The sequence below is a fragment of the Euleptes europaea genome, chromosome 10 (assembly GCF_029931775.1).
Source record: "Euleptes europaea isolate rEulEur1 chromosome 10, rEulEur1.hap1, whole genome shotgun sequence".
In the NCBI taxonomy this organism is placed as follows: Eukaryota; Metazoa; Chordata; class Lepidosauria; order Squamata; family Sphaerodactylidae; genus Euleptes; species Euleptes europaea.
This window is the reverse complement of record NC_079321.1, coordinates 60852026-60879746: the sequence shown is the minus strand read 5'-3', so window position 1 is coordinate 60879746 and position 27721 is coordinate 60852026. Positions and strand designations below refer to the sequence as shown.

The window sequence follows — 27721 nt, the reverse complement described above, 5'->3', positions numbered from 1 at the left end:
CAGCAATGTTTTTCTGGAGCAAGGGCTCATGCCGGCACCAAAAGAGGTGTTCTTGGGGTCAAGGCAGGCTTTAGCTAGCCTCCTAAGCCTTGTTTTGCTCTGGGAATGCCTATTTTTGCCAGCGCAAATGTGCACCTGCAGAAATGGTGGCATAACCCCATGAAACTGCATAAAGCAGTTTCACGGGGCATTTTTTTTTCTCTTCATTTTCAGCAACGTCTCAAGAGGTGGAGAAGGAGCGCCGTCTCCTGCCAATCCAGAAGTACCCCCCTTGGGATGCTCTGCCCCAGTCATCCTGCTGAAATCAGTGGGGAGGAACTCTGCATAGGACTGTACTGTTAAATACATATTTCACTCTTCCATTAATAGGAAAAGTGCTTAACTTTGGTTGGATCATGACCAGTGTATTATATAATGGCAGTGACAGAGACTATAGAGATCTGGAACTGAATCTATTCAACATCAATATAAGATGTTTTACCTGGCACATTGTTTGTATTAGAACAGAGTCCTGCTGTATATATAATTAATAATTTGATATTTGATATTTAAATTAAAATATTGAATGAAAAAAGACTCTGTATCCATACAGCCCACTCAAAATGAATGTGTTTATGCACAAACATTTGGTACAAACATAGGATAGACATAAAAAAGATAAAATTTAAATAAATTAATCTGACAAAGTTTGCTGTCAAAAATTAAGAAAGCAAAATTGTTAAGGCTGGAGATTTGCATTGGACAAATAAGTTCAATGAATGTTGGTAGACATTATGAATTGGTAACTGTCCATTTAGTTGCATCCTAAGTATGGAATTCAGGTATGCACAAAATTAAATGTGAAATTTCACACAGAACAAATCTAATCTCCTTGTTTCAGTGGTTCTGCAATTGTGAACCATGACCCAAAAGTGGTTCTCGATTCTGTTGCATGTTGAATTGGAAGAGTAGGCTCTGGTTCATCCTCCTCACAAGCAGAGAAATAAAGAGATGAGAGAGCAGAGCTGCTTTATTCTCCCATCCTCTCTTCCTTCACCCTACAATACCAATTATTCTTGGGGCTTCAGCTCACCAATTATGCTATGGACATAGCCTGTACCTACTGGCATGTATCCCACCACACAGTCCAAAGAGTGAAGGGCACTTAAGTTTTTGGAAGAGGGAATGGTGATTTCCCTGTTGGAATATGAGACTGCACATGGCAAGCAGATGGCGAGCAGATGTAAAAGATCTATGTGACAGCCAGGTGATTGGTGGTGTCACATGACAGCTCAATGACTGAGCAGAAAAACTGGCTTGTACTGGACTGAGCTAGATAGTCCTGGAGACAAGGCAGCCAACAGGTGATTGGCTGAGAGACTATGCCAGATATGTATATAGGTGTGTTATATATGTATTGGGTTGTGGGTTGTGGAGAGTTGATGACCAAGCGGAGCATTCTGTCACTGTGAATAAAGGAGCACTTTTGTACTACGTGCTGAGTCTTCTGTGCTTACTCGCCTGTAGAGCTGCAACGCTTTCTAACATACGCCAACAGGGTTATGGGCCCAGTTACAGCTCAACTGCGCTACATCCTGGAGGTTCTGAGCAGAGGTACTATCTGTGGAACAAGGGCTGTAGTGAGCAGAAGGCGAGTGGATGTCTGAGGTTGAGTCAGACGGAGCAGAGGAGGTGCCCAGCAGGTCTGTCAGCAGCAGTGCGTCTGAGGCGGAGGAGGAGAGCGACACGGAGCAGGAGCAGCAGGGAGCGGGAGAAATTATGGCTCAAGCTGCAATGTCCTTGCTTGTGGAAAAGCTCACTTCTACCAACTACAATGTGTGGGCGTTACGAATGCAACACTACCTTAAAAGAGAGGCACTGTGGATTTATGTCTCCAACCCACCGGATCCTGAGACGCCGCAGGACGTGGTGAAAGATGAGAAGGCACTGGCAAGCATAGTGCTGAGCGTGGCTGACGACCAGCTTGTCCATGTGACGGGAGCTTTGAAAGCGAAAGCAGCCTGGAACTCATTATCACAGGTCTACGTCCAAAAAACAGCTGGCTCTTTGATAGCCATAACGAGACGTTTGTACAGAACTTTTCTTTTGCCGTCAGTTCCTGTGAGAAACCATATAAATGAACTGACTGAATGTTTCCAAATGCTGGAGCAGAGGGGGAAGACTCTACCGGAGGATGATAAAGTTTATATACTCCTGAGCTCTCTGTCTGAGCAGTATAACATGCTAATTACAGCTCTGGAGTCGGTTGAAATTGATAAACTAACTTTACAGTATGTTATTGGAAGAATTTTGGAACATGAAAAGAGATTGCTTGCAAGAAATCCTGAGAAGCCTGCCAAGCCGGAGGGAAACCTGCCAAGCCAGGAGACGCGGAGGTTTGCCGGCGGAGAAAGGAATGCGGAGCAGAGAAAGCCGGGTGATTTACAGCAGCACGTGGCTCTGAGGGTCAGACGTTGCTACATCTGCAAGGCTACAAATCACTTAAAACGTGACTGCCCAGAAGCAAGGAAGAAAAGCCGAAGGGACCAGTCGTCACGTGAGTTTGTGAGCGGTCAGAAGGCATCATTGGTGCTGACTGAGCACAGTGACACAGCCGGTGTCTGGATTTTAGACTCTGGTGCGTCACAGACCATTTGCCGGCATCAGGAACTTTTAAAAGACACACGGGACTCAAGTTTGCCGCACGTAAGCCTCGCTGATGGAAGGAATTCTGAGGTGACACGTGAGGGGAGTGTGTGGTTCCCAGCTTTGAACTATACATTTAAAAAGGTGCTATGTGTCCCTGAACTAGAGAATAATTTGCTAAGTGTAAGTGCCCTTGACAGGGCTGGATATACTGTAACATTTACAGACAAGGCTTGTAAGATATCCAAAGGTGGGAAAGTGCTTCTTACAGGGAAAATGTGTAATAATGTGTATGTGGTAGAAAATAGGCATGTGGAGGCAAAGATGATAACTAATAAGAGCCCCCATGACAATTGCATACATCTGCTACATAGAAGGTTGGCTCATGCAAATTATGAGACCATAAAGAAAACGCTAGCCTTACTGGGGAAGGAAAAAGTTAAAGAGTGTGGGAACTACCTGGATTGTGAGGTATGCAAAAGTTCCAAATCTAAGGCTTACCCAGTGGCTAAGCATAGTGAGAGACTCTCAGACACTGCATTAAAGGTAGTGCATGCAGATGTAATAGGCCCCTACAGGGAGAGTCACTCAGGTAACCATTACGCGTTGATTCTGGTGGATGATTGCACCAGATTCTCCTGGGTGTATCCTTTGAAAAAGAAGTCACAGGTGTTTGAAACATTTAAGTATTGGGCCAAAAGAGTGCAGAAACAACTTAAATGTACCTTGGATTCTCTCCAAACAGATTTTGGGGGAGAATTCATGTCAAATGAGTTTAAGAAGTGGTTACAGGTGCAAGGTGTGAGGCACAGAGTTGCCAACGTGGCGGTGCCAGCAGAAAATGGTGTTGCTGAACGACATGGGGGAATGCTACAAACAAAAATGTATTCCATGTTACAGGATGCAGGGTTGCCAATGACATACTGGGCAGAAGCAATAAAGGCCGCCTCCTATGTTTCCAACAGGATCTGGACCAGGTCCATACAAGACATACCTTATAGGGTTTTGTACCAGAGGGATCCTAGCTTAGGTTACCTCAGAGTGTTTGGTACAAAAGCCTGGGTTGATGTGCCAATATCCAAGAGAAGGAAAGGAGGAGCGAGAGCTAAAAAATTAACCTTCCTTGGGTATCAGTCTGGCATGAAATCATACAGGTTTGCTGATGAACATAATTCTCTCAGCTACAGCAGAGCTGCGAATTTTTGTGAGGGTAATAACTGGGCCAGAATTCATGGACAGGAGGAGCCAAAAGAAATTGGGCTACCATTGACAGATCTCTCACAGGATGCAGATGGGGTGAAGCAGGAGGGGTCTCCTCAAAGGGCTTCATCGCCAAGGGCTGAAGAGGGGAGACAGATTCCTAGGGTGTCAAGCAGGAGCACTAAAGGAATTCCCCCGGAGAGGTATGGTTTTGAGACCACTGATGTAAATCATGTACAAGTCAAAGAACCAAAGAGCTTTCAGGAGGTAATGGCTTTGGAAAGCAGGGAAAAGGAGGCCTGGCTAGAAGCCATGCAAACTGAGTTTGATTCCCTGAAAGAGAATAAGGTATTCTCTGTAACAAAACTGCCAGCTCAAAGAAAAGCCATAGGGTGCAGATGGCTTTACAAAGTCAAACAGTGTCCAGAAGGGAAGATACTCCGTAAGGCCAGGCTTGTGGCTAAGGGTTATTCCCAAGTTGAAGGGCAAGACTTTGATGAATTATTTGCTCCCACTGTGAAGGCTGATACTATAAGAGCTGCATTGTGTAAAGCTGTCAGAGATAACATGTTAGTGCACCATTTTGATTTCACCACTGCATATCTGAATGCAACAATAAGTGAAGAAATATATATGGAGCAGATCCCTGGGTTTGAATGCAAGGGTAAACAAAGAGTATTAAAATTGCATAAGGCTCTGTATGGATTAAAGCAGAGTGCACGTGCATGGTCCCAATGCATTAGTGAAGCATTGGCAAATCTTGGGTTTAAGCAAGGTGTTGCTGATCCTTGTATGTTTACCAAATGTGTAAAGGGCTCTGACTGTGTTGTATTTTTATATGTTGATGATCTTTGTTTGTTGTGTCATACAAAAGAACAACTAAACTGGTTTAAGGAGGCAACTGGAAAACTGTTTAAAATGAAGCATCTTGGTGACATTCAAAATTATCTGGGGGTAGAAATTACCAGGAACCCAGAAGGATATTTTGAATTGTGCCAGGAGAAAAAGATTGAACAGCTCCTAGAAAAATTTAAAATGACAGAGGCCAAAAGCACTGAGACTCCCATGACAACAGGGTATGTGAAAGAGGTGGATGATAAGGTATTCCATGATAAAAATCAATACCAATCGTTGGTGGGTTCATTGTTATATCTGTCATGTTGGACAAGACCAGACATTTGTATGGCAGTACATTTGCTTTGCCAGAAATGTGCATGTCCATACATGAAAGACTGGAATGCAGCAAAAAGGGTGCTGCGATACTTAAAAGGCTCAGCTTCAGCCAGGTTGTGTTTAAAGGCTGATGCAGAGGAAACAATCACAGTGTATAGTGACTCCAGTTGGGGGGAAAGAGAAGAAGGAAAGTCTACCACTGGGTACGTGTTATTTCTACATGGGGCACTGGTTATGTGGAAGTCTTTAAAACAGACTCATGTAGCTACCAGCACATGTGAGGCAGAATATTCTGCATTAAGCGACAGTGAGATTCAGCTGGAATGGCTGTGTCAACTGGCTAAAGACCTAAATCTTGAATGTGAAATGCCTGTAAGTGTTTACTGTGATAATACTGCAGCACAGCAATTGGCTGGATATCAAGGTATAAGAACAAGAAGTAAACACATCACAATAAGATACCAGAATGTCAGGGAAGCGGTAAACAATGGTTTAATGGTTCTGAAACATTGTGCTTCAAATGTAAATATTGCTGACGTTTTCACCAAATGTTTGTCTACAGAAAAGTTTGAACTATTTAGAAGCAAATTGGGGCTTGCAATGTCAGTCTAGGAGGAGTGTTGGAATATGAGACTGCACATGGCAAGCAGATGGCGAGCAGATGTAAAAGATCTATGTGACAGCCAGGTGATTGGTGGTGTCACATGACAGCTCAATGACTGAGCAGAAAAACTGGCTTGTACTGGACTGAGCTAGATAGTCCTGGAGACAAGGCAGCCAACAGGTGATTGGCTGAGAGACTATGCCAGATATGTATATAGGTGTGTTATATATGTATTGGGTTGTGGGTTGTGGAGAGTTGATGACCAAGCGGAGCATTCTGTCACTGTGAATAAAGGAGCACTTTTGTACTACGTGCTGAGTCTTCTGTGCTTACTCGCCTGTAGAGCTGCAACGCTTTCTAACATACGCCAACATTCCCCTGATTTCCCCATCCTACTATAGACAAGCTCACATGAAGTTGTCTTATACTGAATCAGACCATTGGTCTACCAATATCAGTACTTATTCTGACTGGCAGCAGCTCTCCAAGGTCTCAGGTAGAGGTCTTGCATATCACCTGCTACTTGATCTTTTTAATTAGAGATGCTAGGTAGTGAACTTGGGACCTTTCTGCATGCCAAGCAGATGCTCTACCACTAAGCCATGCCTCCTCTTACTCTTTGTCCCCTAAGCTGTTCATGAGAGTCCACTGACACCTAAGAACAAAATTCCAGAAGGATCCTAAGGCTGAAGGGAAGAAGTGGAAAGTCATGATTCTTGAAGTCCACTCATAATTGAATAAATATACTATTACGCATGTACTGATTGTTAGGGCTGTCGATTCGGTTCGTCCCGAACCGAAAAACAGCTGAATTTCCCCCGATTTGGCTGTTTTTCAGTTCGGGACGAACCGAACTCAAAAAAGGCGGGAAACGGGGGAGCCGAATTCGCCGACTTCGGGGGTTCGGTGAATAAATTCGGCAGTATCGAGGTTCCCCCCACGCCTTCACGGGGATCCCCTGAAGGCGCACGGGGGGGCCCTTTTAACAGATCTGTCAATCTGTTTCCCCTCCCCCCGCCCAGCTCCAGGGGGCTTCCCTGAAGCCCCTTGAAGCCGGGCGGGGGGCTCTTTAAACAGATGTGCACCTCCCGGCCGGGAGGCTCAGATCTGTTTAAAGGGCCCCCCGCCCGGCTTCAGGGAAGCCCCATGAAGGCCCGCGGGGGCCCCGAATTTTTCCCCGAACTCCGGATCTCGCCCGAATTTCAGGGATCCAAAGCGGGGAAGTTCAGACTTTGGCACGGCCCGAATTTAAAAGGACCGAATTTCCCCGAAGCTGAACTTTACCAATTTTTTTTTCAACAGCCCTACTGATTGTGTCCTGTGTTGCTGCAGTCTTGGGTCTCAAGAGGTACAGTAAGTTTAGAAGTGAGTCCCATACCAAAAATTTGGTAACCGCTGCATTATGAGTTGTTTTGTTTGGTTGGCTTTCCACTAGCATGCTACCTAAGTATTCCATTCATTAAAGGAAGAGAGCCTATGCCACATGACTAAATATACAATTCACACACAAAAGATTTACTCATGCACCATATCTATTATAAGTGTTCTCCTGCTGGCAAATGCATGAAAATCTGCAGTTTTATGGTTTTAAAACCTTGTTAAAAGCAACCGTGGTTAATTCACTATTAAAACATCTAACAAAGTTACAAATTTGTTAGATAAATGTAGCACAATGAAAACCATTAAATGCAGTAAGTGCAAAATACATGATCACAAATGTAGATAGATAATGTATATCACAAAATACTCCAAGCATACACATTAATGTTTCATTATGAATATTGTATCTGATAGAAGGCCCACTAGCAATTACTGCAACATAAAGCCATTCTTAACTAAAGACAAATAAGCAGTTTGGAAGGGGGCAAAACTCTGTCTTCGTGATACATAACTGCTTATATGAAGCCAGAATACAACTAACCAGCACCTAATTAAATCCACTAGAAACAACCACAGCCTAGTTTGAAATCTGCTATCAGTCCACTACAATGTTTCAGAGTTGAAACATCCATCCCAACAATAGCTACAAGCAGAATCCTTGGCTGACAATTTTATGATTCTCAAATCATAAAGTTGTGTTAGTTATCTCTGTTCCTATGTACAATATTAGGAATTTATGGTGCTGATAGCATTAGTACTATCTGAACCTTTATTATGAACTACCTACCTACCATTTGGGAAAAGAAAATCCTGGGGTTTCTTCTTAGGTACTAAATATTATAATGAAATCTAATGTTTGGCTGAACTTCTAAGGATACATATGTAGTTAAATGTCATATGCTAACAGCACTATGTGTTCATAATGGTTTCAGATCAGAATAAGGTTTTTAATATCTGACACAATATGGGTTCAAAATGGCCCTTTAAAATATGGTGTGGGTTACAGACAACATCCCTTCATGCTCAGTGAGGGAGGAAAGGTGAACATTTCAAGAATAAGAAAGAAACTGGGTGAGGGAGTGCTTAAATGCTCGTAAAACATGTTTCCTCTGAAAGAAAACATTTTCAGGAAGGTGAATTCATAGACAAACCACTTTATAATATTAGTTTCATCAACCTGTTTAAAACTGCACAACATGCAAGAAATGGTTCTGCAGGACATTGAGGGTAGGTATTTGGCTGTTTCCAAACATACAGTTAATGCATAGCACAACTTCTAGATCATTATTTTGCTTGACGGCTAAAACAAGGCACACAAACACAGGATTTTGAAAATGGTATGATTCAGAAAAGTAATTCCATATGTTCGAAACACTTCTAAATTCTACAATAATCTTGAAGAAGCTTTCAATACACAGAATGTAGCTTATTATAATAACTTGTTTAAGGTATTACTGGGCAAGAATCTTGCTCCTACTGAAGACCAACACAGCTGCCACACTGAAACTGTAACACATGTCTGTGACTCAATGGGCCTGTTCAAGTTACACTTTGTCCCCACAATTTTACTGAGGGCATATGCCAATAAAAAAATAAAAAATAAAAATACATTTGATGTCATATACTCAGTTCTCTGAAGCACTCATCATGCCGAGAAAGTATCAAAATGAACTGTGAGAGGAGGGTTGCCACCTCTGGGTTAGAAAATTCATGGAGATTTGGGGAGGGGGTAGAGCCTGGGGATGACAGGTTGCGGGGGGGGGGGACCTTAGCATTGTATAATTCCATTCAGTCCACCCTCCAAAACAGCCATTTTCTCTAGGGGGACTGATCTATGTAGTCTGGAGGTCCTTTGTCATTCCAGGAGATCTCCAGGCCCCACCCAAAGGTTGGCAACCATATGCAAGGGTCCCATTGAACATAAGATAGCCCTGACACGGTGAGATGAAACCTGGTCTGCATATTTTCTCTCACAGGGTGATATCCCCCAAACAAACAAAAGCAAAGTTCTTGGCCCATACGATAGCTTCCTACTACAATGAAAGAGGGAAGGAGTGCAAGGCCACTCTGATTCTTGCCCCAAGAAAAAATCTGGGGGGGGGGCGGGGACAATGCCTGAACGGGTCTCAGTAATCGATTATTAGTTAGTACCTGTATTTTCACTGTCTTCACATAAGTGTTTAACACACAAATGTTTAAACTTTTAGCAAGGCTCCTTTTTTAATCCCTAACTTGCATTTTAATATTTTCCTTATCCCCAAAGAAAGGTGTTCTTCCTCCTGTTTATTTTAGCTGCTATTTCTGCACTTTATTTAGCACCACTGTATTGTTTTAGATGTGGAACAACTAGAACGGTATCATGTATATTACATTACTGTAAACTGGAAAGAGTCAGATAGTAATTTAATGACTTTGTGAAAGCATTTTGTTTTAAATCTCCTTCAAATTCCTAAATATAAGATTTTTTTTAGCATCCCCTGACCTCCCCCCACTGTATATTGTGGGATTGGTGGGAACAAGGAGGAGCAAAGCATAGACAACAGCCATGTTGAGCTTTGAAATCGGGTGGGGTTGCCCAGACACTGACAAGTCCAACTGGGCAGCCTTCTAACAATCCCAAAAAAAAGTGGGTTGAGGGCTTTCCACCAATTTTTCATCTTGATATCTTGGTTCCTGGTTAGTTACAACCAATGTGAAGCCCTTCCAGCTAATGTTCTAGAGTGCATCATGTGTACTTTACACGGGAATCTTACATATACCATTCTGTTGTCCAGTTAACCTTCTTCGAACCCTACTCCTACCCTACCATTCCACTAAGCAAAGTTCAATTATTTGTTTGTTCATTAAAATGTTTATACCCCATCTTCCCTTTTGGCTAACGTTTGAGACGTTCCTCCCATCTAAGGAGACTTTCTTCAACTTAAATGGATCTTCCCGCTTAAGTGGAAGGAAGTATTCTTAGGCTGGAGAGGGTTCTGGGAGGATGGTTGGATCCACCCCTATGTAACTAATAATAGGTATAGGTACTTCTAATAGTTATCATGGAGTCGTATCTCATTTATACTGGTCACTTCTTTCCTTTGTGAACACTGACTGTATATTCCTACCCCCTTCTGCTATAATTTAACAAGTTTTCCCCCCTTTAGTACCATGCCAGGGTCACAACCTTACTATTTGCCATAGAAACATGAACATCTCTTACAAACAGGAGAAAGTAGTATCCATGAAATATTATGGAAGTCTGGCATAAAATTTAGCACACCTAAGAAAAATGAACCATGGTTATCTTCACTGGGACAGAGAGATAAAACAAGGTCGAGAGAGCCTGTGTCAAATGAACAGGAACATTGGTTTTAAAAAATCTTTTAAAAATAAACATAGAAAAACAGGAAGATACAAATTGAAAGAGAGGGCAACCCGAAGATCTTTTAATAGATGAGCAGGGCAGCATCACCACATATGCCCATTTCTCTGACACATTTGTTATCATTTCTATTTCTCTGTGTATAGGGGTTCCCATACCACTATCGTAGTAGCCTCCCCTTTTTAATTCTCAAATTGTCAAAGCTTCCCTATATGTGAGTAAAGCAAAACAGTTAATATAGGTTCTGTCCCATAAGTGGACAGTGAAAACCTCAATGGAACAATAAGGAATTGGAGAGAGTGAACAGATGTTGGAGGGTTTGAAGTCATGAAACCAGCAACCTGGCATCGATGAAGCAACAAGAGTATTCAGTCACGCGGTTCCAAGCACAGATATACAATGGCTTCATCACACCATTTCCAGTGTATTGCTCTAATAGTGGTGAGCTGAACGCTTTGGGTTAATTTGTACACACAGAGTACTGAAATACCATGGTAACTGGAATTAAAACAGATTCACTGTGTACAGCACTGCAGACTCTGTTATGGTTGCCAGATCCAGGTTGGGAGGTTCCTGGAGATTTTGGGATGGAGTCTAGGCAGTGCAGGGCTTGGGGAGGGGAAGGGCCTCAACCACATATAGTGCCGTAGAATCCACTCTCCAAAGCAGCCATTTTCTCCAGGAAGACAGATTTCTGTCATCTTGAGATCAGTAGTAATTTGGAGAGATCTCCAGGTCCCATCCAGAGGTTGGCAACCCTAGTCTCTGTGTCCAGCCTAAAGATCTATGGAAGCTTTTGAGCACAGAGAGACATCCTGTATGCACAGGCGTGCCTAGTCATTTCAAAGTGGCAACTACACATGTGACTAATGTCATAGACAACCCTTATTCATATGAGAGCTCCATTGATGTGCTAGAGGCCTCACATATACACAGATTTATGGGACTGGGTGCCTGTCTGTTGTGCAGTGCAAACAAACTATAGAAGATTCCAGGAAGGAGCTCTTACTTCATCCTTGATCTGTTTTCGTCTTCCCAGGAAAACCATTTGTTTAGATATCTGGCTTTGTGGAAAGAGGAGTATTTCTCACCCCAGTCCTCCACGACTAGCATTAATGAATATATTTAAATGAATTCCAATTACATTAATAGGAATTAAAGAGAGAGAGAACTGGGAAAATAGGGGGGGGATAAAATCTAGAATTTTGTAACTGCCTAACAAGAACCCAGCGCCTAGAACCACAGCTAAAGGTGGTTTCATTATCCATTATCTGGTGCATTTTCCTGATCTGCTTTTAAAAAATACTTTATGAAGTAAGGCTGTCCTAAAGGAGAAAGGCTTTTATGTACCTTTCTTAAAATCCTTGGGTACCTATTTTGAATACTTCATTTTATTGCTAATTCAAACCTTTTGATGATTTTACTAATAGTGAACTTCCACTATTATTATTATTATTATTAAAAATAGTGAGTGGGTGATATCAGCCTCTGACACCCAGCTCAATTCCTCCAGTTTACTGCTAAGAAATGCCCATAAACAATCTGTTGAATGTTTGGGGGACACAGCCTACATGCTTAGAGACCTTGCAGCATTGCACTGTGAGGGGTAATTCATCATGAGAGCCCTTTGCAATACTGTTTTTTCTCTCCTCTACTCGCCATAGATTAGAAAACAAGAATAAGAAGTTAAGAAAGAATTTGTGACTTTTGACAATTATTCTTGAAGCAAAAGATAACAATTGCCAAAAAAATCACAAAAGGTTGACATGTTACCTGGCTATGACAAAGAGCACACAACTGACACCCAAGTAAGCCAGCAGAATATACATCCAGATATCAGGGGACAGAGGATTCAGGAAGGAGAAGACGCCCGGGTTTGTACCATTGGGCTTGCGGTACAAAATACTTATTCCGAGAGTCATAAAGGGCTTGGAAAAGTCGATGACCGTCTCTCGAACATACGTAATAGCCAATGGCGCAACTGCAAGGTCAGCTTTCTGTTTGCAAGGGGAAAAAAGACAGAGAGAAAGAGAGAAAAATAGGCCATAAGTCAAAAGCATCAGGCAGAAGCAGGCAATCAAATTAAACAAAACACATACTGTACACTTGGAGAAGTTTGTCTCTATCCCAATTAAGCGGAAATGTAAAGCTATGCTGCTGCTCCTTCTCTAGTAAAGAAGTTTATTTATACTGCTACTCTTCCACCAAGAGCTTAGAATACTGCTCCTTTTACAGACACAGCTATCTATATCTATATATATATATATATATATATCTCTCTATCTCTCTATCTCTCTATCTCTCTATCTCTCTATCTCTCTATCTATCTATCTATGGAGAAAACAGGACAGGAAATTGCTATTTGTAAAATACTTTAAAAATATTTCATTTATAATTCTCTGTTGATTTAAGGATCTCTTTAAAAACCAGGTAAAATGTAATAGATGTTAAGCATGAAATCTTGGTCTCCATTTTATTAAACCTGTCCTGATCAACATGATGTGAAAATTAAGCTCATATTTTAAGCACTCTGGCCACAGTCAATGCAGGGAACCATGCAATTAGCTCTGTGTGGAGCAGTGGGCCTTTTGACTTTTTTCATGATGAAATACATTTGAAACATGGATAGGTTTCAAAAGCAGTTTCAAAAGCAAAGTGAGAAACCACTATTACTCCCCCCACCACCACAATTGAAAAGAAAACCCCACAGGGAATGTACAAGCTCTTTTGTACTCCTGAAGCAACTCTCTGGATCAGACGGGAGCTCTGATTTTCAAGTTCAATTTATATGAGTCACTTCGGATAGAAAGTCAAAACTTCCTTGCTGAAATGAACATCAAGTGAAATTCTACACATCCCAGCTAAACACCCTTCCTTCCATGCTCACTCAGCTCTTGAAGAAAAAGGTTTTGACATTGACTTCACAACTCTACTGCTCTTTATGGATCAAACATAGACACTAGTTTTTTTTTTAAAAAAAGGTTTGTTACACTTACAAGGCTGCTGCAAGTTGGGAAGCCATGAGGAATCAGAGATGGGGGTAAATTATTACGGGGTTGGGTTTTTTTGGGGGGGGGTTTTGCCCTGATCAGTCCTTAATAAACAATTCTCTGAGCAGGCCAGTTTCTCCATACCCTTATGTTTTATTTTTATTTATTTTTTCACCGTTCAATGATCAACTGCCTTCAGGATTCATTTTCAGCTATATTTATTATTATTTTTACTTCATTTCTAGCCCAAAGCAGCTCACATCATTCTTCTGTCCTCCATTTTATCCTCACAACAACCCTATGAGGTAGGTTAGGCTGGACGTGTGTGACTGGACCAAGGTCAACAAATGAGCTTCCATTGTTGGCTGGGAATTCAAACCTGGGTCTCCTAGGTCCTGATCTGAAACTCTAACCACTATCCCACAATGGCTTTCCTGGGGTGGCTGCTATTGAGCCAGTAGTAAGCAGTCAGGCTTGGATTAGTCATGCAAGCTGGCCCCAATGAGTGCTTCCTTAAAAGCCAAAACATACCTGGAAAGGGCTTTGCCCCCTCCCTGTTTTTTACTCATAGAAACCAACATGTTAAGGCTAACAACATTGTTGTGGTTACCAAGCAGTGGCCACTGCAGGCCTTCATTTCGGCAAGCTAGCGTTGTTATTTAGATTTTCCTGGAAACCTGGAGGGCTCCCCCCCCCCAGGCTTGTAGAAAGATCTGTCGTGTCTGTTCATGGCTCCAATTTCTGGATTTAAGTATCCACAGATTTGGCCATGTTGAGAATTTGGCCATGTTGCCTTTAGCCACATTGAGAATATATAGTGATGATCTGCACATCAATGCTAATTTATGCTAGTTTCAAGTAAACTGTCACAATGTTTTTAACATCTGCTTACTTCCTCTTTACACTTGATAAAATAATCTTTTGGTGAGGACTGCAGAACACAAACTACAGATTACAAAATACAAAATTTAGCAACAACTGGATTAAACAGATTGTAAAAACATAAGGAGACCCATTCTGGAGCTGATTTAAAGTCCATTTTGTCCAACATCTTGTTTCTGACAGTGACCAGCCAGATGTTCCATGAACTCTGAAAGCAGGACTAGATGGCAACACCTCTATTCAGCTATTTGTGTCCCAGCATCTCACATTCTCAGGCATATTTCATTTAGCTATTTTGTCTACACACAAAACCATCTAAACCATGGGCTATCGCAACCCTGTGTGGCAGTAAATTATGCATTATGTAAAGGCCTATTTCAGTTGTCTGCTCTAAATTATCACTGACTGGTAGCAATATATGTGCCCCCCCCCCAAAGATAACATGCATCCACAGAGATGTTGAGAAAATAGCATACTGTTTCCAGAATTAGTACCCTACACCTGAATAACAACTGCTTTCTTTTTTAAAGCCTTTGCAACTGATTGTCTGTTGTGCTCAAAGAGACTATAGATTATTGCCCAGATCTACCGGAGACAGAAAACAATATGTTTAGGATACCAATCCAAAATTTCAGTTCATGGAAAGGAGTAACATAAAGTTAAAAATTGTCATCTTTTCCCACAATCTAATTTGACAATCCAGTACCACTGGCAACTCTTGAAACACCCAATCTGGCTAGAGACAGGACCTAGCTACCAGCTACTGGCTGAGGACGGGTGAAGGAGAAAGGAACAGGAAAGACCAAGGAGAAGGAGGGACACGGTCTTAATAAATCCCACCTTCTGCTATGTCATCTATTTCTCTTCTGATTGTAAAAAAAAAAAAAAAGGATGATTTAGGAAGTGATTGGAGAGACTCAAGGGTTGCCAGGTCCCCCCTGGCAACCAAGTGGGGGAAGACTTACTAGCAGTGGGGAGAAGGCCTAGTCCAGTGTTGCAGTGATGCTCCCGATGATTCCACTTCCAGTGCTCACTGGAAGTGATGTCACTGCATCACTAGTTATACATGGCTGTCTCTTATTTGTGCAAAAACTCTATGGTAGAAGCCATTTTTACCATAGAGGTTTGCCAAAATAACAGAGCATCTTGCATCGCCAGCAGAGCAGTGACATCACCTCTGGCATACACCAGAAGTTGCCATGTTGCTGTTGATGTTATTGCCATGTAGGCTAAGCTTCTTCTCCCCACTGCCAGTAAGTCCCCATGCCAGCCAGCTGATAGGCAGTGGGGGGGGGGCAAGGCTGGGGACAGGGGATCCTCTGCCTCCAGCAGGGGCTTGGTAGCCCTAAGGAACTCTCTGATCCCACCTAAAGTGATTTAAGTGATTCCATTCATGAAGTAAACATTGAACAAGTTAACAGATAAAAAGAAACACCCTCCCCCTATTCCCTCCATTACAACAATTCTAACAACAATAAATAAAACCCTCTATCTGGTAACCTGCCAGAAGGAAAAAATCTTTGTCATAACCATTCAAAAATGGCCCAGTTGGCAAACTTGCAGTCACCATCACAAATTAACTGTATCTTATATACTGCTTTTACTAGGCACAGTATCTTCCCGCGGTGCTTCTGCAGTAAGCCTGTCCTAAACTAGATTTGCAATGTCCGAAAAGAACAAACAAGCAGGCTCCTAACATCGGACAAACTTGGAACATACATTAACATGATGATGACTATTCCAAAGAGAATGCCCGCTTTACAAAAAAGGCAATGCTGGTTACCTTCCACTCTGAACACGGCTGCATATTTTTATTGCACATCTCTTTCCAATTACAAGGAAAATAAGTCAAGTTAGGTCATAAAACCTACAGAGGTTTGACATTCATAAAGCTTCTCATGCCCTCATATGTAAACACCTATATTTTAATAGAAAATAAAATCACCACCTTACTCTTTGAGCTCCATTTGATACAGTAAAATATTATGACTTTTAAAACAAAGGTTGAATATAAAATATGTAAATGTGCATTGTGAATAAGTCCTCAAGAAGCTGAAATCTGGTATGCACAAGGCTAAGTTACAATGAATCTATGTTTCTGAATTTAAAATTAAAACTCATGCCAGACCCTCATGGAATGTATGTGAATGTCTCAACAGACCTTAAAAACAAAACACTTCTTGCCACAAAACTTGTAAAATGATGAACTATTGTGCTTTGACATTTATTTCCATTAAAGTTTATACGCCTTTTCTTTGCATGTGAAATTATCTTACAGAGTAATTCTAGAAAGGTAGTTGCATCAATGTTAAACAGAAGTCCAGAAGCATTTTAAAGATGAGCATAATTTATTCCTTCATAAGCTTCTGTGAGTCAAAGTCCAGAAGCATTTTAAAGATGAGCATAATTTATTCCTGCATAAGCTTCTGTGAGTCAAAGTTCACTCCATTAGATGCACGTAGTGTACATCCTTTAGGTTGACACATTGCTATCCACAACAGAAAGAGGGGAGGAAGGGGAGAAGGTACAAAAGAAGTATCTGATGAAGTGAGCTCTGACTTTGAAAACATTTGTTGGAATAAGGTACCACCCTAAGGTACCACTGGCCTGGAAAACTTCCATAGCACTACCAGAAATATGTATATAAGCACTCTGTGCTATCCTAATTTTTGTGGCTAGGTGCTGTATTGGGTTCCAGCACTGCCTCAGAAAATTTCAAGAGATTTTGAGGGTGGTATCTGGGGAAGGTGGAGTTTAGGGAGGATGTGACACCATTTCCAAGAATTTCCTCTAATCTGTATGATAAAGACCAAAGATATGGGCACATTCCTGGAGCCTCACTACAGAGGCCATTTTGCAGCCATTTTTCTCCTGTTCCTCAATTTCTTGAAGTCAAGGGATTACAAAAAAGGGCAGGCGTTTATCTATTCCAGGTATGCACCTGGTGAGACCACTGCTCTAACACGCCCATCAGCTACCATACAGGAGCAGGTTCATGCAGACTGACATAGAGAATGTAATATGTGGACCCTACACATGCCTATGCAAAATATGCAACAAATAGGGCTAGTGCAGGTAGTGCATTCAAACTGCAGTCCTGAGTAAAAGTATTTGGAACGAACTCCCTAATTTAAAGGAGTGGAATTCTACAACAGTGGATCAGTTTTATTTATTTTATTAGAACAATTGTATCCCATCTTTTTCCATGGTTCAAGGCAGCTTACAGTAATAATTAAAACATCCTCAGCTAAAACTAAAGGTAAAATAAACCCCAAATTAGGGGGTGCACATTTGGCCAAGCTGAACCGAAAAAGCTGAAAAATATCTTATTGGTGTTTTTTTTTTTTTGCTTTCTTCGGTCAAAAAAATGTGGTTTTAACCTGTAACTGGCAATCCCGAAAAAGCCAGAAAAAATAGGCCTTATCAGGATCTTTTTGGGATCACCAGCTACAGCCGCTAAAAGAAAAACAACAACCTGCCTCTGCAGGTGTTTAAATCCCCTCCCCTCCATTGTAGTCTATGGGGAATCTTTTTTTTGGGGGGGGGGGGTTTCCAAAGTAGAGGCACCAAATTTTCAGTGTAGCTGCTGGTGTCTCTCCTTACAAGAACGCCCAAGTCTGGTAAAGATTGGATCACAATTTTATGGGCCACTATTTCTTCTCCATTGGAAACAATGGATGATAGATGGAGGCACCCACTTTGGGAGCCCATTGAATGCCCTGACCCAATATTTACCAAACTTGGGGGTTCTTCTAAGGATGGTCACCAGCAGCTATGCTGAAAATGTGGTGCTTCCACCTTGAAAAACAGCTTCAAGACCCTCAGAAAGCATCCCCGTAGGGTATAATGGAGCTAAGTTTTTTTTTTTCAGATTCCCTCACAAGAAACTGGGGGGGAAACCATTCTGGTATGTAGGTTTGGTTCCCCCCCCAGAAATCTCCCCAAAAATCAGATTTAATATACCCAAATCCAAATTTTACCGATTTTTAATGCACATTCCTACCCTAAATCCATTTCCCCTGCCCCCTGAAAATTAAAGAGCCATCAATAGTTTGTGCTATGGTAGCTGAAGAACAAATCAGGGACATATATTACACTCCACTCACCATGAAAATAGGTAAACCAATGTGATTCCTCCTATTTAACAAGCTTACACCACCTTACTGGGTCTGATAAGCCCTGTGAAGACCTGGCCAAACACTTTTTGTTGACTCAGATAAAAATGTACTTGGTGGTATACACAGACACACAGGACTAGAGATGGGAAGCCCTGGAAAAAAACTGGAAAAATGGGGGGGGGGAAAACAGGTTTTTTTCCTTTTTTTCCACAGGCGGCTTTTTTCGGGGGGAAACGGCTTTGGGGGAAAATGGGGGGGAAAACAGGGGGAGAAACGTTTTTTCCCCCAATTTTTCCATTTTTTCCCAGGCCTTCCCATCTCTACACAGGACAGATAGGTACACATAATCCCATGATGGCAAAAGTGTGATACAAGGTCACTGGTGGGCTGTGTCCAGCTTGCCAATCACCAGTTATGAAAGTCTTCTACCAGCAGAAGACATTTTCAGGCCTGGCCTCAATGATCTGAAATTACAATGAAAATCAAACCAGCTTTGGCATTTTAACTTTTAAGAGTGCCATTTTATAATTAAAACCAGGGTGATGTGGTATATAGGAATTTTTCTGAGCCTTTCTTTTTCTTGGAAATGTAATATGAATCACTGTGTTCTGAGAGTTCCTCTGTACTTAGGTGTAAAATTGTCATGTAAGACAGAGTTTTCCACTAGACATTTCATTAATTTGAATCACACCCTGGCTGACGTTTTGATTTAGATTTAGATGATGCATAATGCTTTAGCAAGTTAAAGTGTCTGAAGCCTCAAAAAAATTCTTGTATTCTGACTTAATAAACCTCCTTCTTTTTACTAAGTTTGTTAAGTTATAACCAGCTCTTCACAAAGGTCCCCAAAAAAACACCGAAAGTAGACAACTGACTTAAAAGAATATATAGGCTTTCAACTTTCAAAGAGCTGCCTCACACCAAGTAAATTTTAAAAACTCACAATGAAATGGTCATCTGCTATACTTATAAACATTTGGATGTGTACATTTGTTACATTCATATCCCTCCGTCCATTGACCAGACCCACCCTAGACTTGCAGGGGCAATTCACCCCAGCTGAGACAAACCATACACAACTGGAAGCTTCAGCAGCCAGGCCAGGACGTGCCCAGAACAGGCAGAGCGGGACTGCAAACTCTGGGTTCAGTAGTAGAGTTTGGCAGCCAGGTAAACCAAGCACATCATCAAGCCCTGCCTGGGAAAGGGAGTAACCTAGGAGGCAGCTGCAGCTGGAAGAGGGCTTCAGGACACTTCTGCTTGGGTAAAGGGGCAGAGGGGAGGAAAATGTTGGGGAGGGTATTAGAAGGGGGGCTACTTATGGAGGATCTGCAGCAGATCAGAGAGAATGAAGTGTCCTTGCTCAAACAGCATGGATATAGAAAGGCAGAGGAACAAGGTGGTGCAACCCCCTGTCCAATCTGATGCTTTGGAGGTCCTCCACTGTAGGGAAGGTCACAGCAGAGCAGAGACAATGCAACCTTGACCGGGGGAGCATCACGCCCTCCCCTGATAAAGTTAAGAACTGTTTGCCTTCAGTGGTGAACCTACATTAGGTACTTTCACATATATCTTAGGAAATGGTTGCATTTTTTTATTTGGCTAAAGGTAGCTAATCTGCATTTTGGGAGTTCATTGATGACATGGCCATCCCTTTCTACACAGTGTATATTTACCTTGAGCTACCATTACTAGTTCCTGCTGAATGAAGCAAACCTGTTTTGCCAATACATTGTTTTCCATTTTTCAAGTAGAAGAGGACAGAGACATGACTTGTGTTGGAATGTGCAGAAAAAGATGCTTTGAGGGGTGTCTCCCACTCCTCGCCATCATTGCTGTGGTTTCGTCATCCTTGTTTACCTGTACTGTGTGTTTGTCTGCTCCATTAGATCAGTGGAGTTGAGGTTCCTACTGGATTAACAATATGTCCTTAGCACTTTTTGGTTACTTCTGATTGTTTATACAAAGCACTTCCCCCCCCCCATTTTACTAAGTTAGTTGCACCTTTAATTACCAAAGGTTAAGCATGGAACATTTGGGTATTGACTCTTTACTCTTCTAAAGCACCTGTTGTAATGCAGGCATATCCCTGTTAGAAAACAGCCTCTCTTTGCCTGGGCCCGGAGCCAAGAGGAACTTGACAGCGATCACGATACTGAGATTTCCTAGTGTGGTTGTAGGTAGAACTGGACAAGAAGTAAGGCTGCTGGGAAATGTAGTTCCTGATGACTTACAAATACACCCACGTAAGAGATTTTGCAAACACCACTACTGCAGTTATAATACAACTCTGAACTGGTCTATATGTTAAACACACTTCAAGGTGCTATTGATTACCTTGACAGCTTTCACGACTGTATATTTCCATGTGGCAGGTTTCCTCTTCCCAGAAAGAGCTATTGTTAGTACCCCCTTTACCTAAGACATGACCTGCAACAACCTGGGGATGCCCCATGTCTGAAGAACTGCCTCTTAGAAGAAGGTCAGGCGGTGCTTTGACCCTCCTGCCTTTCTGGCACAGCTATTCTGTAGAGCAAAGGGAGAACTATCCTCCTAGTGAGGCATAAGTTGCTTCTAGATTTTTTATAAAATATGGCCTTAATGTATTGCATGTATGCCTTAATGTTTGTTTTTACACTGTTGTTACCAGTCTTGGGCCCCAGTGCCTGGGAGAAAGGTGGATATATAAATATTTAAGTAAACATACTAACCATGGGGACTGATACCCTCAGGGTGAGCTTCCCGTTCCTCTAGCCATACCATCACAGCATAAGTCATTATATGAGTTACACACACTTGTAAATTCCCCTGACTATGAACCATGTCAGTGGGATTTGCTGTGGGGAGGTGGGCTTGCAGGGAAGCGCACAATGCAATGGTGTCCAAATCAATTCATACTAAATACGGTTGGTGGTGGAGTGTCCTATTGCACCATCAGAGACTAACCCCAGATGTTTGTGTTTCTTTGTTTCAGTTGGGGGTCTGCCTATTAGTGTACTGATTTAAAAAGAACGTTTTACACAGCAGTACCCCTATGCACACTCACCCCTATGTAAACCCACTGACTTCAGTTGATTTATCAGGATGTAATTCAGCTTACAATTGCACTAATAGCCAATTTCTTGGTAATGCTTGTTTATTTTGTATGGTTCTGAGATGAACTGCAGCAGAAGACCTAGGGGTTTCCAAATCACATGTCATGTACAAGAGTTTAATATACTTCAGAAATAATATTCACTTACTTTCCATATAATCTGACAACTTTTTTTATTAACAATAAACTGATGCCGCTCATTTATACGGAAGAGGTTTTTACTTATGCTGTGCTAGTTTTCTTGTTCTAAAATTCACAGTACCAATAGACTAGCACAGTGGCTTGGACCGTTAATGAAATTTAATAACACACTTATTGGAGCCCTTGGCAATATACACAAATTAAAAACATAAATATTAGAAAAGTGAATGAAATGCAAATATCTATTTGGTACATTTTATTTCTGCCCTTCCTCCAAGCAGTCAAGGGTGGTAAACACGATTCAGGCCATCTTACCATCATAATAACCCTGTAGGGATTTAAACTTATGTCTCCCAAATCCTAATCCACTCCACAAACAAAATACCACATTTCAGATTAGCTGGATTTGTTCTCAGCTGGGTCACAGTATTATATGCTAGTAAAATGCCCATTGTTATGATAACTACAGTGCAGATGGAAGGGAGGCTGTATTTTACAAGCACCATCTGTGAGGTGAAGAACATCTCTGTATTCCTTACTTGACCATTCAAACCATTTGATTTCTTAGGACAGGCAAGAGAATCTGCACTGACAAAGCCAAGTATCATTTAGCACATCAATATAAAAAAAACAAAACTGCAAATACTTCTACAGCAATTATAAAACATTTTGACCCCACTTTTCCATCTAATCTAGGCCACCAAGGAGGCTTACAATGAAATTAAAACAATTCATTAAAAAAAAATGAAACAGTTTTTTACAGTAAAAAACAAACAAAAAACAAGCTTATAGCCAGCAAGGGGGGGGGGGAGTCCTAAAATGGATATTGCTAAAGACCTTGGTGAATATAAGCATTTTACCTAATCCTTAAATTAAAACAAAGTAAGTATCTGAGTGTGTTTTGGGTGGTTATTCCAAAATCTGGGGACTACCATAGGGAAGGCCCTGTTTTTGATAGCCATCAGTCTGGAAGAAGATAATCCTTAGACCAGTTTTGAACAGATGGACTCCAAAAGTGTTGCTCAAATGATCTCCCTGATCTTTTTTTGTTTGGTTTGGTCATCTGAACGTACATCTGGAACTGAAGCCTGGTGGTTATTTTGTGGTTAAAAAAAAAAAGGTTGATCAACTACTCAGCTCAGCCTTTTGACCCTAAAATTAATGAGCTCCTGTTTTTATTTTTTTGCTGTCAAGTCACAGCTGACTTATGACTACCCCATAGGGTTTTCAAGGAAAGAGACGTTCAGAGGTGGTTTGCCATGCCCAGCTTCCTTGTCACAACCCTGGTATTCCTTGGAGGTCTCCCATCCAAATACTTGCCAGGATGAAGTCTGAGAGTGTTTGATTGGCCCAAGGTCATCCAGCAAGTTTCCATGGCATGAGCTTCTATGGTTATATATTTTTTTCCAGATCTGAAGTAGGATTCTTTCATCTCTGCAGGTCAACATAAATGTGTAAATTACTACCAATGTTGTGAAATGCCTCTATCGGAAGAAAGAGCCACCATATTTTCTATTATCTGTTGTATGACCCAACTTGAATGATTCCAGCAAGCAGTAACAGACTTGTTATCTTTTGTTTGCAACATCTTTAGCATGTATTGCTTTTTACAACTGCTTAGGCTGTAAATCTACCATAGCTTAACTGAACATCAGAGCATTAAATAAAAAAGAAATGCAAGTCGTATATTTCAGAGAAATGCATTCTAAGTAGTTTTTGCTTCCATTTTGCTATGCCATTTTCTGTACAGAAATAAATTGCAGCCCTGCAATTTTATTTCTGTTTTACATAAAGAGGCAAGCAGACAAATGCGCTTCCACAAACTGAATGAGAATTATCTAGATATTTTGTTGCTAGAATGGCAGTAGAAGAGGACATTTCACATTTGAAATATACAAAGAAATGTAAACTAATCATTTAGAAATAACTTGAGGGAGACACAATAAGGACTCAAATGAGCTCATCTGCCTCCTGACATATCTTTGACCTCACTTAACCCTGAGTACTAAAGAAGAATGTAAAATATAAAATTATGCTTGCCTTACTGAGAGACTGAGACAGAACTTACTTACCCATCACACTACAATAATTTCAGTGGAAATTTCTGCTAAGCAAACACATGAATTAAACATAAACTCAGTATTTCTAGTTAATATCTCCTTAAAGGAATCTCAAAAGTTATGTTCATCCATGTGCATCAGCTATGTGCATTGTGCATACTCGGGGCCAGTTCAGTGCCACATTTTTGCATATGATCATGTATATTGTGTAGACAAAAGGCTACTGTGAACTGGGCTATATTTTTTTCCTTTAAAGAAATCATAGTTTGCCATCACGGATATGATTAAAAAATCCCTAATTCATACTAGTCCACAGAGACACAATAACAAAGCTATACATCTTTTAAAATAATGTTGAGGAATATGAATCTTATGAGACATACACATTAATTTCAGCAGAACTTATTTTAGTGATGGTTAAGAGGAATGATGGTACATGCCCCATTAAAATGAGAACCATAGGTCCAAGTGATCTGTATCGTGTTGTATAGTAATCTGTCTTGGGCATTGCAAAAGGGAAAAAAGTAATAAGAAAAAACCCCTCAAAATCACTGCATCATTCCTATCAGCCATCTATACTTCAGTATCAGGTGCCTCTCATAGTCTACAGAAGGGAAAATACCACATCACTATTCCAGATGTTAAGTTGAATTATTCAAGTCATTTTCCTTAATATAGTGACAATGAGGCTAATGACACTGCTCCAGAAGTAAGTAATTTGGTGGTTGCAACTTTACACGCTTTTAGGACCACAGTGCATGGAAGAGTGGAGGAGCTACCACTGGGATTGCCGCACAAAAAGATCTTTTAAAATTAGATTTCACTGGTTTGTGTAATATGTTTTTAACTAATATTTAGCTACTGTTGCCAATTAAAGAAATAATAGATAAGCCAGCTCAGCTGATTTTGTTCTAATAAATATGTTCATCACCAGATAACTGCAAGAAGAAGAAGAGGAAGAGGAAGAGGAAGAGGAAGTATCAAACTGGCTTACAATCTCCCTTCCTCTTCCCACCACAGACACCCTGTGAGGTAGGTGAGGCTGTGAGAGCTCTAAGAGAGCTGTGACTAGCCCAAGGTCACCCAGCTAGTTTCATGTGGAGGAGTGGGGAAACCAACCCGGTTCATCAGATTAGAGTTTGCCGCTCATCTGGAGGAGTGTGGAATCAAACACAGTTCTGAAGATTAGAGTCCACTGCTCCAAACCACCATTCTTAACCACTACAACATGCTGGCTCTCACAGATCAAGTGACTTAGATCTGTGAAACTGCTCTTAGAAATTACACGCAACAGAAATGATTTGATCATGTTTTTCAAGAGTCAGTTCTCATACCCAGCAATGAGTCATGTGTAATTTTAAATGTTTACATTTAACGATAAGCAGCAATAAGCCCATGTTTCTGTAACTACCCAGCACATGCCACTCTGCTAACTGTTAGAAAAGATGAGATGGACAATAATCCATATCTGCCTGCTGCCCTTCCAATGAGATACTCACTCTGGGTAGTAGTGTATTAGTTGTGTGCATGGGACAGAAATCATTCAAACTAGTTGTCCTTGGAATGCCCTGGGAATGCCCCCACCGCGCCGATGTGGGCTCCCACTTTGGGGGTTTCTCTGCTGGCGTAGTTGCGCCGGCAGGGGAGTCATGCGCAGCAGTGTGGAGTACCAGCACCAGCGTGAGATCCCCCCCCCCAATTTTCATTGTAATCTTATCAGTTCTTAAGATGTTAAGTCAGGTGAATGTATTTATAGGAGGCTGTCAAGGACAATTTTGAACAGTTAAATGTAGAATGTTGATTTTATAGTTTTAAGAAAGCATTATTTCAAAGAAGGGATGCAAATAATTATGTCATCTACTGGGATTAAAAACAAAATTAGAGGTTCTCATATCAACTGAAACTCATGTAAATACCCTTCTTAAATAGAGGATCCCCTAGTCTGGATGGGCAAAACTAGCCCAATGTTGTCAGATGTCAAAAGCTAGGCAGGGTTGGCCCTGATTAGTACTTGGATGGAAGACCACCAAGAAAGTCCAGGGTTGTTTACGCTAATGTCCACCAAGAGTACTGAATCCATCAGTGTCAGAGATTAGGACTGCTTATTCTCTTTTGTTGTAAAATTTCCATGAGTTCCCTAATAAGTGAGAGGGGGGAGTTGGAGAATGCAGAGGTGATACCTAGCACTTGCTCACACAGCTCTGTACTTAGGGTTGCCAGGCCTGAATCCATGATCCATAGGACCTAATGGGGATGGAGCCTGGTAGGGAGAAGTGTAGCTGACACTGTGATATCACTTCTGGGTTATCACCTGGGAGTGCCACTACTGCCCATAGAAACTAAGTCAACCTAAGAGTAAAAAAGGGGAGAGCTGTGATGTCACTTTTGAGTAGGGTTGCCAATTGCCCGGTGGTGGCAGGTAAACTACCGCCCATCCCCCGGGCTGCCCACCGGCCAGCTGAGGGCCGGCAGGCACTGCGGGCACATGCATGTAGACTCAGCGCACATGTCAGCGCACATGGCCGGCGGGCAGCCCGGTGGATGGGCGGTAGTTTACCTGCCACCACCGGGCAATTGGCAACCCTACTCAAAAGTGACATCACAGCTCTCCCCTTTAACAGCTTTAAGTGACATCACAGCTCTCCCGGTTAAACCAGAAGTGATGTAGGCACTTTGTGTGCTAATGCCACGGCCCCGCGAAGCTTCCTCCAGTGGAGCTGTGGGGCCTGGCAAGCCTACTTTTGTGTGACATCCAGGTGTCACACCCAGAAGCAATATCACAGAGTCAGTGGTATCCCCCCCATTTCTCTGCTGCTGCTCAATTATACAGCAACGTTTTCAAGGGGCGGGGACTCATGCTTCCGGATTTCAGCTGCTGAATTTTCTGGTGCATAGGATTCACAAAAGAAAAGTGTTGGTCGAACGAGCATCGAGCCCCAGTTAAAACTCCCATGCATAAGTGCCCTACATCCAGACAATGGAACACTGGTCTGGAATATTTGGGGGGGTTGAAGTAATAAAAATATGCACATAAAAATACAAATTATGTCCCCTCTGTGTTTTAAAACAAAGTTTTAAAGCATAAAATTGATTCAACTTGCTAGAAACGAGTGCAAGGGCAGAACAAAGGATATTACTGGGGTAACAGAATCATGTCTGGTGCACTCATTTTGATTACAACAAATAGTGTTGGGAATAAAAGGTCAGAGAATTTATTGCAGAGGCTCCAGGGCTTACTAATTAGCCTAAACAGTGTAAAAGTCATAGTGATCTTCATTGGCATATCCCAACTTCTTTCACAATAAATTATTCTTTGAAGGGAGAAACAGAAGAGGAAATCAATGCTATATTAATGTGAACAAAAATAAAAAATATAACAAAGAGTAAAGAAATAATAAACACGAAAAAACTGAAAAGTTTATCATGTAGTAAGAGAGAAATCAGTTCAGTTGCTAATCTCTAATTGCTAAGCAATGACCAAGACAGAATAATTAGGGAGGAAAGTGAATTGGATGATCCTAATCTGATTAAATACTGTGGATTTGTAAACTTGACTTCAGAAAGGCTAGCACTGGAGGTATGCAAAAGAAGCTTAATCAAATATAATTGATAACGATTGATGGAAATTATGTTAAGTGAAGAGAAATGGTGGAGGCATAAAACAATAATGGTTAATCTAGATGCTAAATAAATGTATGCCACAAAATAAAAATGCAGTCTAAACAGATGGAGCTAGAGATATAAATCAGGAAAGAGCTATATTAAAACAACTACGTAATGTCTAAAAATAAATAAGCACAAGAAAACAAAAGATATAAATACATGCATAAGTCTGAGGGCACGAGAAATACGTGCAAACCAGTACAATGGATGCCTTTCAAGGATGATCATTAATTAAACCCACAAATTTGTACATTCTCACATAGTTCTTTAGCTTTTTGAGGAACTTATATACAGAATTACTTGTCCATTAGGCAGTTTGCTGTGAGACTTAAGAAAATGATCAAATTAGGTCACACTGAGATAATAAACCTATACCTCAAATGTAGACTAAAGATGAGGGTTTACATGACTGAATAAAATAAATTAA

The 27721-nt window shown here is 41.3% G+C and overlaps 1 protein-coding gene across 3 annotated transcripts in view; it reads right to left on the bottom strand.

Annotated features, from left to right (window-relative positions):
- GRIK2 (glutamate ionotropic receptor kainate type subunit 2) overlaps positions 1–27721 on the bottom strand; it is a 662376-nt gene that overhangs the window by 225507 nt on the left and 409148 nt on the right. For all 3 annotated transcript variants that reach the window (XM_056856041.1, XM_056856040.1, XM_056856042.1), the window contains exon 11: positions 12120–12343. In XM_056856041.1, coding sequence (XP_056712019.1) covers positions 12120–12343 — 224 coding nt within the window. The remainder of the gene's footprint in view (positions 1–12119; positions 12344–27721) is intronic.